The sequence below is a fragment of the Schizophyllum commune genome, assembly GCF_000143185.2.
Source record: "Schizophyllum commune H4-8 unplaced genomic scaffold SCHCOscaffold_4, whole genome shotgun sequence".
NCBI lineage: Eukaryota > Fungi > Basidiomycota > Agaricomycetes > Agaricales > Schizophyllaceae > Schizophyllum > Schizophyllum commune.
The window spans coordinates 3,396,315-3,408,524 of record NW_026089541.1 but is presented as its reverse complement, the minus strand read 5'-3'; the positions used below and the strand labels follow the sequence as shown (position 1 = coordinate 3,408,524).

General features: G+C 59.1%; 8 protein-coding genes across 8 annotated transcripts; 5 read left to right on the top strand and 3 right to left on the bottom strand.

The window, feature by feature from the left end:
- Positions 1 to 202: 202 nt before the first annotated feature.
- SCHCODRAFT_02620459 (uncharacterized protein) lies at positions 203 to 896 on the top strand. The gene has a single exon (XM_050345002.1). The coding sequence runs from the start codon at positions 334 to 336 to the stop codon at positions 595 to 597; it is 264 nt and encodes an 87-aa protein (XP_050201404.1). The 5' UTR covers positions 203 to 333; the 3' UTR covers positions 598 to 896.
- A 440-nt stretch (positions 897 to 1,336) lies between these two features.
- On the bottom strand, positions 1,337 to 4,196 carry SCHCODRAFT_02573899 (uncharacterized protein). The gene is made up of 9 exons (XM_003032969.3): positions 3,880 to 4,196; positions 3,559 to 3,824; positions 3,120 to 3,509; positions 2,933 to 3,066; positions 2,831 to 2,877; positions 2,662 to 2,780; positions 2,553 to 2,606; positions 1,949 to 2,501; positions 1,337 to 1,878 (listed from the first exon to the last, which is right to left on the bottom strand). The coding sequence occupies exons 1-9, from the start codon at positions 4,032 to 4,034 to the stop codon at positions 1,485 to 1,487; spliced, it is 2,112 nt and encodes a 703-aa protein (XP_003033015.2). The 5' UTR covers positions 4,035 to 4,196; the 3' UTR covers positions 1,337 to 1,484.
- Positions 4,197 to 4,483: 287 nt separating this feature from the next.
- Positions 4,484 to 5,485, top strand: SCHCODRAFT_02241609 (uncharacterized protein). The gene has a single exon (XM_050342160.1). The coding sequence runs from the start codon at positions 4,785 to 4,787 to the stop codon at positions 5,298 to 5,300; it is 516 nt and encodes a 171-aa protein (XP_050201403.1). The 5' UTR covers positions 4,484 to 4,784; the 3' UTR covers positions 5,301 to 5,485.
- On the bottom strand, positions 5,316 to 8,037 carry SCHCODRAFT_02494398 (uncharacterized protein; the record flags this gene model as incomplete). Its single annotated transcript, XM_050343002.1, has 10 exons — positions 5,316 to 5,475; positions 5,537 to 5,637; positions 5,695 to 5,916; positions 5,973 to 6,104; positions 6,159 to 6,293; positions 6,351 to 6,818; positions 6,873 to 7,442; positions 7,503 to 7,643; positions 7,691 to 7,727; positions 7,859 to 8,037. The coding sequence occupies 10 exons, from the start codon at positions 8,035 to 8,037 to the stop codon at positions 5,316 to 5,318; spliced, it is 2,145 nt and encodes a 714-aa protein (XP_050201402.1).
- SCHCODRAFT_02241462 (uncharacterized protein) lies at positions 7,835 to 8,947 on the top strand. Its single transcript, XM_050342159.1, has one exon. The coding sequence runs from the start codon at positions 8,098 to 8,100 to the stop codon at positions 8,758 to 8,760; it is 663 nt and encodes a 220-aa protein (XP_050201401.1). The 5' UTR covers positions 7,835 to 8,097; the 3' UTR covers positions 8,761 to 8,947.
- On the bottom strand, positions 8,740 to 9,567 carry SCHCODRAFT_02620451 (uncharacterized protein). The gene is made up of 2 exons (XM_050345001.1): positions 9,215 to 9,567; positions 8,740 to 9,152 (listed from the first exon to the last, which is right to left on the bottom strand). The coding sequence occupies exons 1-2, from the start codon at positions 9,403 to 9,405 to the stop codon at positions 8,951 to 8,953; spliced, it is 393 nt and encodes a 130-aa protein (XP_050201400.1). The 5' UTR covers positions 9,406 to 9,567; the 3' UTR covers positions 8,740 to 8,950.
- A 555-nt stretch (positions 9,568 to 10,122) lies between these two features.
- Positions 10,123 to 11,153, top strand: SCHCODRAFT_02241411 (uncharacterized protein). Its single transcript, XM_050342157.1, has 4 exons — positions 10,123 to 10,413; positions 10,503 to 10,718; positions 10,825 to 10,943; positions 11,004 to 11,153. The coding sequence occupies exons 1-3, from the start codon at positions 10,285 to 10,287 to the stop codon at positions 10,918 to 10,920; spliced, it is 441 nt and encodes a 146-aa protein (XP_050201399.1). The 5' UTR covers positions 10,123 to 10,284; the 3' UTR covers positions 10,921 to 10,943; positions 11,004 to 11,153.
- Positions 11,116 to 12,086, top strand: SCHCODRAFT_02241279 (uncharacterized protein). Its single transcript, XM_050342156.1, has 4 exons — positions 11,116 to 11,430; positions 11,661 to 11,718; positions 11,799 to 11,900; positions 11,980 to 12,086. The coding sequence occupies exons 1-3, from the start codon at positions 11,274 to 11,276 to the stop codon at positions 11,887 to 11,889; spliced, it is 306 nt and encodes a 101-aa protein (XP_050201398.1). The 5' UTR covers positions 11,116 to 11,273; the 3' UTR covers positions 11,890 to 11,900; positions 11,980 to 12,086.
- Positions 12,087 to 12,210: the final 124 nt, after the last annotated feature.

Genomic DNA, 12,210 nt, shown 5'->3' with positions numbered 1-12,210 from the left:
TCCATCCCGTGCAGACGGTAGTCTTCCGAGTTTCAAATCAACGTGACTAATGGTCACGTATATCACATCCCCTTGTCCCTGCTTCACTTCCACCATGCTCTCCTGACCAAGCTACACCTCCTGCCTTTTGTTTGGCCAGCTAGTCGGAAGCGCGCATCGTTACCCTGCTCCTTTTGACCCTCACACACTCGCACTAAATTTGCTCGATTTCACTCCTATTTTCCCGCGCTCTCTAACCGCGGAGCATCAACCGTATTCAAGCAGCCTATGGCGACTCTCCGGATCATCTACATGACGCTCCAGCTGTGCCCCTAAGCCTTCGTTGAAAGGAACATGGTGACTCACGATTTCTGTCAGTGTTTGGTTCTCACGGTGATCGCCATGATTTGCGCCTCTGCCACTCTCCGTCGTCGACTTTCCAGATTCCACCTCCTACCCTCCTCACTAGATCCAGCAGCTCCTCTCCTCTCTGCCTCAGAACGAGCGACTTTCCCTCTCAATTTTGCATCCTCTCGGTCAAGCTTCGCCTACGCGAACTTCAATTCACTCGCCAAGTCTCACGTCGGGTTCGGTTACCCGCTACATTCAGCAATGTAACGTACTGCTTCTTTCAACCAGTCGCAGGCTCGCATGCCCAGAACGATCAATGCTATCTCCCTGTCTTGACGGCATCGCAGCAGAGGAGCGCCCAAGAAGCAGAGCTCGAGCCACCCGCAGGGGTCCCCCGCTGATGGACGTGCGCGGAGAGCTGATCGGCGCGCGCTGCAGGCTGATGAGCGCAAGACGAGCGTGCGCTGTGGAGACGGGCGAAGAGCTCTGGTGATCGGTATTGACGACGAGCGCGCCGTCCGGGCGCCGTCGACCATGGAGATGGGGAAGTCTGGGGCATGTGTGCGTCGTTTTCGAAGTGTTTCCGCCTCGAGGTCCGTTGAGCAGCCGCAGGGCCGCGTAGACTCGCGGCGCGAGTCCAATCTCCTCCGATCGCCCATTTTTGCTGCCTTCATATCCACCCCTGTGACTTCATTCTGCCACTGCAGCAAGCCCCGAGTCGGGACGCTCGCGAACATGAGTCACTCCCCCTTCCCCCTGCCCTCACCTTCTGTCCTTACGCAGCCTCGTCTCTCCCGCCATCGTCTTAGTCTTGGCTCGCTGCTACCGTCGCATCGACATCAAGTTCGTCGTCTTCAGCAACATGAACGTCGGTATTGCCGTATCGGACCGTACCGACGTTGAGCGCGGATCAACTGCGTGGCTATCACGTGCAATTACGTCGCGCTCCGCGTGGAACTGTGACTAGACGGTGACCGTGGTAGACGTAACAAGGCGCGCCGAATTTGACCGTTGAGAGAGTGCAAGATTTGGGGCACTGTCGTACTCTCCAGCTCTACATTCATGTCCGCTTTACAGACGAGATATAACAGGTATGTAACAGAACTCCATAGCCAAAGTTCCATAAGAGGTCGGTAGGCTACGGAAGCACTCCGTTAGCTCATAGTGAAGTCAAGGTGAGTGTCTGCTTGCAAGAAGCTCTGTCCTAGCATCTGAGGATCGTCCACCATCCCCGGTGTCGTGCCAGGAACGATCGCCTGACCCAGGAAATCCTCCGGGGGCACTAGAGAGGTATGGTCGTCGCCCATGGGCATTTCCCACATGTCCCCAAAAGCGTCCTCATCACCGAGCGCTGCGGTCTCGTTTCCAAGCGCCTGGTCTTCGAGCGCGCCGTCGACCAACATTTCGTCCGCCCAAGCATCGGGACGCCAAGAATGAGGCACAAAGTGGTGTTGCGCTTGTAGGTAGGCCATCTCCGATTCGACAAGGGATATGGCCCCGGACCTCTCCACCCAGGCGAAGCCGTCGAGCTTGAAGAGGTCGGCTATTCTGTACCATCGCCAGTCAGTACCTCACGTCATACACACAGCACGCTCGCTCTTCGAGAAAAAAAACTCACCGCTCCAGCGTCTCATACCGCTCCAGGGGCGAAATATCGCACCCCTCGCTCTCGTCGACGAGCATCTGCAGCCACTCCTCGAAGCGCGTGTTCTGCAGGTGCGTCATGTACGGCAGACTCGGAAGGTCCCGCGCACGCCTCGTCGCCTCGACCACAGCGCGGAGGGCCAGAGCCCGCACCTGGCGCTGCAGGAGCTCGAGACGGCGACGCGCATAGTCCGTCGAGGGAAGGGCGTGTCCTATTCCGGTCATACTGCTGAGTCCGCCCACGCCGTCGTGACCTCCTGTACCAACAGCGTCTCCTCCGCCTCCAGACGAGTCAGCAGCGAGCCGGCGCTTAAGTTCTCGGTGTAGAGGTATAAGTAGCCCGGGCACCGCGAGGCTGGTGATGAACAGCCCATTTGCCAGCGCAGGTCTTGCCCAATTCCGCTTGACCCGCGGGATAGCGGACTCGATGCAGGCGTGGAGGAACACGCAGGTTTTCTGCAGCGCCTCGACGGCGCAGAGGTGACTTGTGAGCATGGCCTCGTCTAAGGGCTGTCGTCGAGCGTAGGCTGTTGGCTAGTCAGATAGCAAGTCATCGGAGGAAGGTCAGAATGACTTACGACCGACAAGATTCTCCGAACTGGAGCGTACGAGCTTGATGACGTGGCTGAGGACTGGGATGGAGTCAAAGTTCTGACACAGAGACGCTGTAAGGAACAGCTCACTGACAGGGATATATAAATTCGCCAATGCTCTTCCCCGTGAGCGGCTCGGTCGCCAAAGTGATTGTTGCAGTTTCAATGTCGATTGGTGGTAGTCCGCATATCAAGCGCTCGTCGTGCTCGGTACTGAGGAGACGTCAGGCGAAAGCCGAGAGTATCCTGGTCAGACTACTCACAAAGGAAGGGAACGACCAGAACCTATAGAAAGGAGAGCGCAGTCAAACTGAAAGCAAAGTCAGTAGCGTGAAGGGAATGACCGTAAAGACTTCGAGACGTACGAGGTGAACCGGCCAATGCAGCCGCCGATAGTTGACGGAGAAGAGGTTGCTGTGGTCCTCTGACTCCGCCAGGGCGCGAACATGCCACATCATTGCGGCGGACCAGGACAACGAGCTGTCGTACGAATGCGTAGCTGGTCCAATACTCAGCTCGCGCGCTTTTTTACAGGGCAGAGAAACAACGTACAAGACTCGAGAAAGTCCAACAGATAGCACGACGCCGCATTCTCCTCCGACGTGTAGATCGTGATGCCCGCCTCGCGCGCGAGCCAACACGCCTCGTCGTGCAGGCCTCTACAGATTGTGTCTCGCCTGCGCCCGAGCTCGCGCAGGTCCAAGCCGGGCGTGATCATCAGGTTACCAGAGGAGAGGAACTCGAGGAGCTGCGTGTCGGTCACGTCCGCGCCGATGAGCATGGGGTGCGTGGATACGCGCGCGGTCACGGCGACGATGCAGTGCGCGAGGACGCAAGAGTGCGCGTCTAGCTGCGAGGGGTTCCATCCGCAGGCCTCTAACTTGTCGTGTATTCGATGGTAGGGTACGATAGGGAGCTGAGATTGAGGCAAGTAAGGGAAAACTTTCGGGACATGAATCCACTGAATGGCTAGAGAGGAAATGAGACCTACCCTTTATGAGCTCTTCGATCAATGGTGCGGGTAGGGGATGCGCATCCCGCCAAGAAAGGACGGGTCCAATCCTCGTACTCTCGCGCGATGACACTGATGCTACGACTGGTGGAGCCTCCGCGTTCTGCTGACCAGCTTGTCTCTGGCTGGCCCCGGAAGAACAGCTCTTGGAAGTTGATGGAGCGGCATCTGCCGCTGCAGTAGGCTCAGTATTGTCCGCATGTCTCCGCTGAGGCTTGCGTCGCACAGTCGGTGTTGTCGTGCATCTGAAGATCAATCAGTATCGGTGCGACCGCGATATTATAAGGGAAGGAGACTAACACGACTTCTTTCTCAACGCATCTTGGACAAGGCTTGCCGTCCGGTTGCGGGTGGCAGATTACACGACGCGCCTTGCAATAGTCGCATGCGGGCGGTTTCTTCCTCTTCGTGACCGCTGAGGTTTGGGTTGGATCTTTGGACATGGCTGGGGGCATACGAGGGACGAAAAGACGTCTGTTCAGTAGCACGACGCGTCTGGCGACTCAAAGGCGCCTTGGCGATGATGGAAGTTCGGACGAAGATGAGAGGCAATATAGCCGCAGGCGTGGAAAAACAGAATATGCAGGCCGCTGGCGTTTATGACGGTTCTTTCCACGACTAGCCATCGTTATTATCAATCAAAAGGCTCGTCTCTGCGAAACGGAGGCAATACAGAACGCGAAGGTCATGCAGGTGCAACTGTATGATACGGCGATGATTTCCCGTGAATGTCGGCGGTAGCCTGCAAAGGAGCTCTTCACACGCATCACTGCTTTCTCACGTATAGGTGGGTACTGGTACGTTGATCTCCGCTAGTGCTTGGCCATGGATCTCAGAGCCGAGGAGGACGGGAGGGCGTTCGGATGTACTTCGTCTTATTTCTCCTCAGTGGCGGACCCACAGCCTTCGAAGTATCGCGCGTATCTCGTCAGTGCGCGCCAACCGCGACGATTAACGGCGACCGGCGACCCGACACTGGTCAGGACTCCATACTGCCTCAGCCGCGCTTGTTACAGTCTTTGTTCGTCCCAAAGGGGTTGTATGGACTCACGATCCATGTCAGTATCCGACTCCCACGGTGATTGTCGACGCGATGTCGACATCGTCTCAACGCGCGCCACCCTCCCATCGCTCGCCAAGGTGTTGGAACTTAAGGACTGCTACGACCTTCGGAGAAAGCTGCAGGGATCAGCCAATCCTATGGAATGACAGGCTGCCTACCACCACCAAACGACGGAGAGTTCATCCCGCCAAACCCAGCCATTGCGCAATCGCCTGTACCGCCACCTACAACGAGTTGCACATCTAGGACAAGTGGCGGCAAGATGACCGCCTCGATACGCGTACCCCAGCACTCAGGCGCTCACGAAGTACGCAAGACATCCAATGTGCCCGCTGCCGATGGGAGCTTTGGCGTCGCGCCAAGCGTAATCGGCGACGAGATTCAGAGCGCCGTTGACGAGTTGAGCACCCTCATACACAAGGCCAGGTCGTACTCTGGCCCTGGCCCATCGAGGCGAACGAGAAGTCGGTCGAACGGTTACTCCAAGATCTGTAGAATTGAAAAAAAAGCAGTCTTCGTCCGAATAGTCCATCCAGTCTACATCCTCGCCCTTCTCGTACTTGCCTTCGTTGCATTCCATCCTTCACCTCTTGCACTATACCATCATACTATCATGCATCGTCTTCGTCCTCTCATTCTTGCACCTCCACGTAGTTAGCTGCGAGACAGTCAGCTACCTGTCTCTAACCACAACTTCACGAAACTCACCCGGGAACAGCCCCACGTTACCCGCCGCGTCCTTACCCTGCCACCAGTCATCCGACGCAGCCTCAATCTCCACAATCTTGTCTCCCTCTCGGAAGGTGAGCTCGTTGTCCTCCGCGGCGTCATAGCTGGAGATGTAGCAAGTCAGATCCCAAGGGTTTGTCGAACAATGGGACCAGGGAGACGTACTCGTATAACGCAATCGCAACGACACCCTCATCCGTCGCCGGCTCTGGCTCCGGCTCCGGCGTCGGCGGGCGCGGCGGCGCCGCAGGGGCAGCGGGAGGGGGCTACAAAACCCATATCAGCCCTCCGCAGCCAAACTGGCGACCCATCGATGTACTCACCGGTGGCGGCGGAGGAGGCGGCGGTGGCGGGGGCGGAGCTGCCGCCTCAGGCTCAGGCTCAGCAGCGCCAGGCGGCGTCGCTTCCACAATCTCCACATAGTTCGCCGGGAACATGCCAGTCTTGCCTCCGGGCCCGATGCCGCTCCACCAGCCCTCGTCGAGCTCCTCGATCTGCTGGACGAGCTCGCCCTCGAGGAGGCTCATCTCGTTATCCTCGGTGGCCTATGAGGGGTGAGCGTTAGTGAGAGAGTGCGCATGAATCAAGGGGATAAGCAAACCTCGTAGTCGTACAGCACGACTGCGCAAATGCCCTCGCCGACGTATTGACCAGCCGGCGCGGCGGGCTCGGGCTCTGCTTCTGCCTCCGGCTCGGGAGCAGGCTCGGGCTCTGCAACTGATAGAGCAGCCATCTACGTGGGCAACAACGTCAGTTTGACGCTACACATAAGAATGGCTCCTCATACCTGAGCCACAGGAGGCGGGGGCGGAGGAGGTGGCGGCGGAGGCGGCGGGGGTGGAGCAGCCGCCTCGAACTGAGGCTCGGGCTCCAGGGCCGCCGGCGCAGGTGGGGGAGGCGGGGGAGGAGGCGGAGGGGGAGGCTGAAAAATTGTGTAGTCAATATCGTAGAAGTACCATATCGAACAGTGTAAACTCACCGCAGCCACCTCGGGCTCTGGCTCCCAGTCCTGCTCCTCAGGCTCCGGCTCCGGCTCCGGCTCATGATGCGCCGCGACCGCCGCCGCAGCACCCACACCCGCACCCACAGCCGCCGCCCCTCCAACTGCCGCCGCGCCCCACTTTTTAGCAGGGGTCGCGGGCGGGCTGGCACCAACGCTGGCCGCCCTGCTCCTCGCCTCCTCTTCCTCCTGCTGCTTCTTCGCCTGCGCCTGTCTTTCACTCCACGTCAGTTTACCGGGGGCGCGACCAGCAGGAGTAGGCGGCGGCGGCACGGACTTGGCTTCCTCCTCGAACTTGGCGAAGGGGTTCTTAAGCTTCTTGGGCGCCGGAAGATGTACAGGAGTGTAGGCGGTGCCGACGGGCGCGATGCGATCCTCGGGGTCGGGCTTCGTGGGCGCAGTGGCGGACACGACCGGCGGGGGCGAACGAGGCGCGGCAGGCGGTGGCTAAGGAAGGAGTGTCAGCTCATGGTAGAACATGTGAGGGGTATTGACACTTACCGTAGCAGCACTGAACGCAGGCCTCGAAGCCGACGCGGGCGACGCGCTGAACGCGGGCCTTGGTGATGCAGCCGCGGGGGAAGCGGCGCTGAATGCAGGGCGCGTGGCGCTGGCTGGGCTTGGCGCCGCACTGAACGCCGGACGCGACGCAGTCGCAGGGCTCGCGCCACTGAACGCCGGCCTGGCTGCCCCGGCACCCGCGCTAAACGCCGGGCGAGACGTAGCAGGCGGAGGAGGGGGTGCAGCAGCTGCAGGAGGCGCCTTTGGCTTATCCTCAGGCCAAGCCCCTTCAGGCGCGGACCCAGTCTTCTGCTGCCCTGCCGCGGCAGGGCGGCCGTATAACGATGCCGCTCCCGCAGGCCGGGCAGTGGTGGGGAGGGATGGCTTGCCAGCAGGAGCGGGCGGTGGCGCTGCTTTCATGGCTGCGATATCCGGGCGGCCGACGGGCTTGTAGGACGACCCGACAGGCGCGATGGGCTCAAACTTGCGCGGGGCCTCCTTATGAGAGGAGTACTTCGCTCCGGAAGCAGCTTCAACACGCTGCATTATGAGGGAAGGTGCGACATCGGACTAGAGGAGGATGCAAGTCAGATGGGAAGTAGATGGGTGAAGATGGATGCTGTTGCGCACCTCATTGCGAGCTTGCAGGACGACATGCGCGCCGCGGAGGAAGCGCGATACGGCGTTCGAGTGCGTGTGGAAGAGTCCCTTCTTGACCTCGGGCACGCCATCTCCGCACCAGTTGATCTGTACGAACTTGGGGAGCTGGCTCTGCTGGGGTGTGAGTCGAAGCTCGCGATTGGGGATATGATACGCACGTTGGGATCCACGACGCGGGCGAACGCGTATTGTATCCTAGAGAGTTGTCAGCACCACGCTCAGATTGAGTCCTCGCCGCCGTCGCACGCCTTCCTACACTCATCGCGCGTCCATCCCGCCCTTCATCTCTGCTTCTGCGCGCTGATGACGACGATACGCCAACTCACCTTCCATCCGAGAACTCCTCCTCCAGCTCCTCCAGTCCCCCGCTCCCCGTGCTCTGCACCTTCAGATCATTCGTGCCCTTCTCATACGTGAACAGCGCCCAGTCGATGCCATTCGCGTTCAGGACGTCGTTGTACGCCTTCGCGATGTCCTGGCTGGACAGATTTACTTGGAGCGACATCCGCGTGGGTGTCGCTGGGGGTGATAACGAGTTAGAGAGCTGACTATGAGTACTTTCTAGATGACTGCAGGAAAGAAAAGCGATGTACCGTTCAGTTCAAGGCTGCGCCAGGGCACGTCGGCAGGTCACATGACGCCACCATTCCGGTCGCGCCGGGTTTTCCTGGGCATGGCTCAAAGGTTTCTACCCCGTACATACAGCTACACGACGAGTCGCCTATCTACGCATCCACGTCCCACATCCGCGTCGGTGCCGAGCGTGGTTGTTCGCCCGACGTTGCGCTGTGCGTCGGTCGGCAAGTCCCGTCGCCGCATCGTCGGCCCGACTTTCCGCGCGCCATCCCGCCTTGTTCTCAACCACCGTCCCCTCCTCGTCCCGCCGCCGCCACCCGCCCCCCCCCCGCCGCGCACCCCCTCATCCTTGGGACCGTTCGGCATTTCCCGAAACGCCCGTTTTTCGCGCGGGCAGGAGCTTCACCTCCCCGGAGCGTCGCGCGAGCGGAGCGAGCGCTTAAGCTCTGGCTTTTTCATTCTAAATCTACCCTACTTTGGCTCTCACACCACTCCCCCCTCACCCCCTCCTTCCCCTCCCCTCCCCTCCCCTCCCCTCCCCCTTTCCTCCCGTGCAGCAGTGGGAGGCGCGGGGGCAGGGGGAGCTCTCGTCAGTACTCACCCACCTTCCACTCGAGCTCTCGTTCTCCATCTGCCCCAGCCCAGTCACTGACGTGTTGGCACTCGTGTGCGGCCCAAGGTGAGTCCCCGCTGGTGTCCTCGTATCACACGATGTAAGCTCGAGGCAATCAATACATGCTTTTGGCACGCACCGTAGGCTTGCTGTTCATGCATCACACTCGATGCAGTCCCGCTCCTCAGGCGAGCACCCTCGAAACGTAGGTCAGCGCTCGAATCGGGGATCAGAGTGAGTCCACGCACCTTGTCAGCGAGCTAATCTCGCCGCCGCTGCCAGCCAAGCTCGCTCGCTCGCACATCTCCTGCTGCTCTCGGGCTCTTGAACTCGATCCGCCTGCTCGCTCGTCTTCTCCGTGCTCGCCAATTCGCTCCCGTCCTTCACTCGCTTCCGCTGTCCTTGAAGGTGCCTCGGTTTTGCAGCAGAAGGTGCTGTACTCGTCGATCTCGTTGTAACTTGTTTCAAAAACAGCTACTGACAGCATTGCCAGATCCGAGAGCGAGCAAAGACAGTGAGACGAGTGAGCAAGGACATGGAGATGGACGGAGCGAGGAAGCTAGGTGATGGGAGAAGGACAAGGTCGAAGCTGTAGAGTGAAGCCAGGAGGTGTGATGGAGTGCACGAGGCAGCCGTGATCGCCGCTGTGGCGTGCAAAGCACTGCACCCTGATGTCGAAGCCATCAATCCAACAAACTGCTTCTTCGGGTATTCGAGTAGCGAGCGGGTATTTCCAAGGAGCGAGCGAGTCGAGACGAGTGATGAGAAGTAGGACGAGAAGTAAGATGAAAAGCTCCGAGGAGACTTGGAGTCTAGGCTACAGGGATGAGAAGAACATAGTGGGAGTACAAAATGCGTAATACAGCCTCAAACGGACAGCACGAACAGCGAGCAACTCAAACAGCTCAGACAGCAGGCACCTCAAACAGCTCCCACGAGCTCACTCGAAAATGCAGCGTGCAAGGCTTCAAAAAATTCGTTCTCTTCAGGAAACGACCCGGCGACGACTGGAAATGAGATTGCAGACACGCCGAGACATCGTACGTGGTGGTCGGGAACAAGTGACGAACGGCGGCGGCGAGATTCGAACTGGCCGGGAAAGCCGCGCCGGTGAGCCGCCGCGCTCGACTCCGGCAAATCGCGGCGGAATCCCTTGTCTCCTACGTCCATCCACTACCACCACCACCACCACCAAGTCGGGTGGCCGACCACCCTAGATACGCATACATATCGCACATACACCACGTACACCCCAGAAATAACAGGAAAACTCAGGTCACGCAGCCGCCGATGAGATCAAAACAACGGCGAGATGAGGGGGAAAGCCCTCGTCTCCGGGCCACCAAATAAGGATGAAAGGATGAGAGACAGGTACGTACGAGATGAGAACACTCACGAGGCAACGAGAACGACGGCGAAGGCCTTCGCAGACATCACTGACGCGGCAGGGAGCCGCTCGAGCCGGCGGGACCAAGCTCGCGAAGAGTGAGTAGGAAGCCCCGACGGCCTGATACAACCCAGACGGACCTGCGAGGAACCCGAGAAGTGGTCTATGTGCCTGTGATGAGGGCGCAGCGGCTTCTGTGCTTGTTCATAGACAATAGCACATCAGCTCAGCCACGCGCGAGTTCCCCCAGCAGCGCACGGCCGCCCAACGCGCGGTCTCGCATTTTCGCGCCATCCACAGCAAGAGTAAGCCATCCCCCTCTCATTCTAGCACTGTGACTGCGCTCCCCAAGCGTCCGAGGACAATGAAAACACGCTTACCGCCATATTGCCAGCAATCGCCTCGGCTCCATCTTCCTCCGCTCGACTGCGATACTCGGGCATCAACTCACCGAAACACGGAAGCACGGAGGCTGCCGGACGGTAGGAAATTTGATGTGGTCGAGGCGGACTCGAGCGTGCCTTTGCGGCTTGGGCTACAAGCGCAAATCCAGCGCTTCACGCGACCATGCTTGCAAAATAGCAGGCCGAGAGTCAACGGCAATGCTTCCGTAAGTAATTCAGGCCTTTCCAATGAATCAGAGGTGCGCACGATGGAGGTCGTCGCACTCTCGCGCTCGTCCCCGCGTGTCGCTGAATGCCTGCCTTTTGCGGCAGGCTGTCCGTTCGGGCGTCCGAGCCTCAACTCAAAAGTCCTCAGACCGAGCAAATGCACGTAGCGTGTATCTAAACGACTCTGCGGCCATATATTAAGAGTCCCGACTTGCTGGTTTTCGGTGAGTACGCCGCAAACGGCTGCAAACGCTTCGCGGCGCATTCCTGACTTGTTCGACCAGCAGCGTATTCACCTCGGCGTCCGGGCACTCAAGACATCCTACCCCTAACCCCTAGGACCCGGAATACTGCCTGTATGCCATCCTTTCCCTCCCCAACATCCGTCTACTCGGTTTGCAAACACCGCTCCTACCGCCCTGCCTCGCCTCCAAACTTCCACTGGCGCGGAGGCGATTCCTCGACACCGATCAATCAGGGTCCCATCATTTGTCACAATCAAACACGCGTCGGCCTGGGCGCCGGCTCCCTGAGATCGAAGAGAAGCGCGGAAGATGGGCCGTTGGGGCTTGGGAGGAGGAGGGGTGGGCGGCAAGGAATATCCGGATGACAGAGGGCCGGAACTGTTTGGCGAGGTGGTGGGGCATCAAGGGGAAGATGTGGCGGTCCTCTGCGAGTCCGTGCGCTTGGTGGATTCGTATAAAGGGCGGGGTGAGTCGACTGCTTTCCTCACTTCCCCTCCCCCCTCTACTTCCCTCCTCTCCTCCCTCCCTCCTCTCTTACTTTACTCGCCTTATTCACTCTCTACTCGCCTCTTTACACCTTCGCAGCCCGCGCTCCTTCTGAATCTTTTGACGAAGCGCTCGCCTTGACTCTCAAGTCATCACTTTGGTCTGTGCTCTCTCGGCATTGATACGCTTTCACTGACGCTTTCTATCCAGTATATGTATCGTCTGTTTACAGTCCTCTACGCCTCGCCGAGCGCGGCTTTTACCACAGGTGAGGTCGCATTCCAGATCAGTTTGCTTATGCTAATCTTGACTTCCTTCGCTTTTGCCTCGATTTCGGGGCGCTTACAGCTGGCCTTCACTCCTTGCTAATACTCCCTCGAGTCCGCTCCTTACTCGCTTCCTGGTAGGGGCATTGGGGCTCGTGCTCAAGTGCTACTGACCACTGGCATCGTGAGTTCAGTGATTCCTTCTCCATTCAAGTGTTCTTCTGATGTCCTTGACCACCCCCTCGACATCATCTCTACTGCAGTGACCTCTCCTGCGACGTGGACTGCGCCGGCTAAGCAACGACGTCGACGCGCGGGGTGAGCGCACGACTTGATTTCAACTCTTTCGACTCGCCACCTGCTTTGCCATCACCGACGTCGTATCCCGTCCCTCTGCTGGCACGCTCACACGGCTCTCTGTGCCGCCGACGCCCAAGCTGACCGCCGTCACCTGTTTCGTAAGCCCATTCAGTTCGTCACGATACGTGTCACTG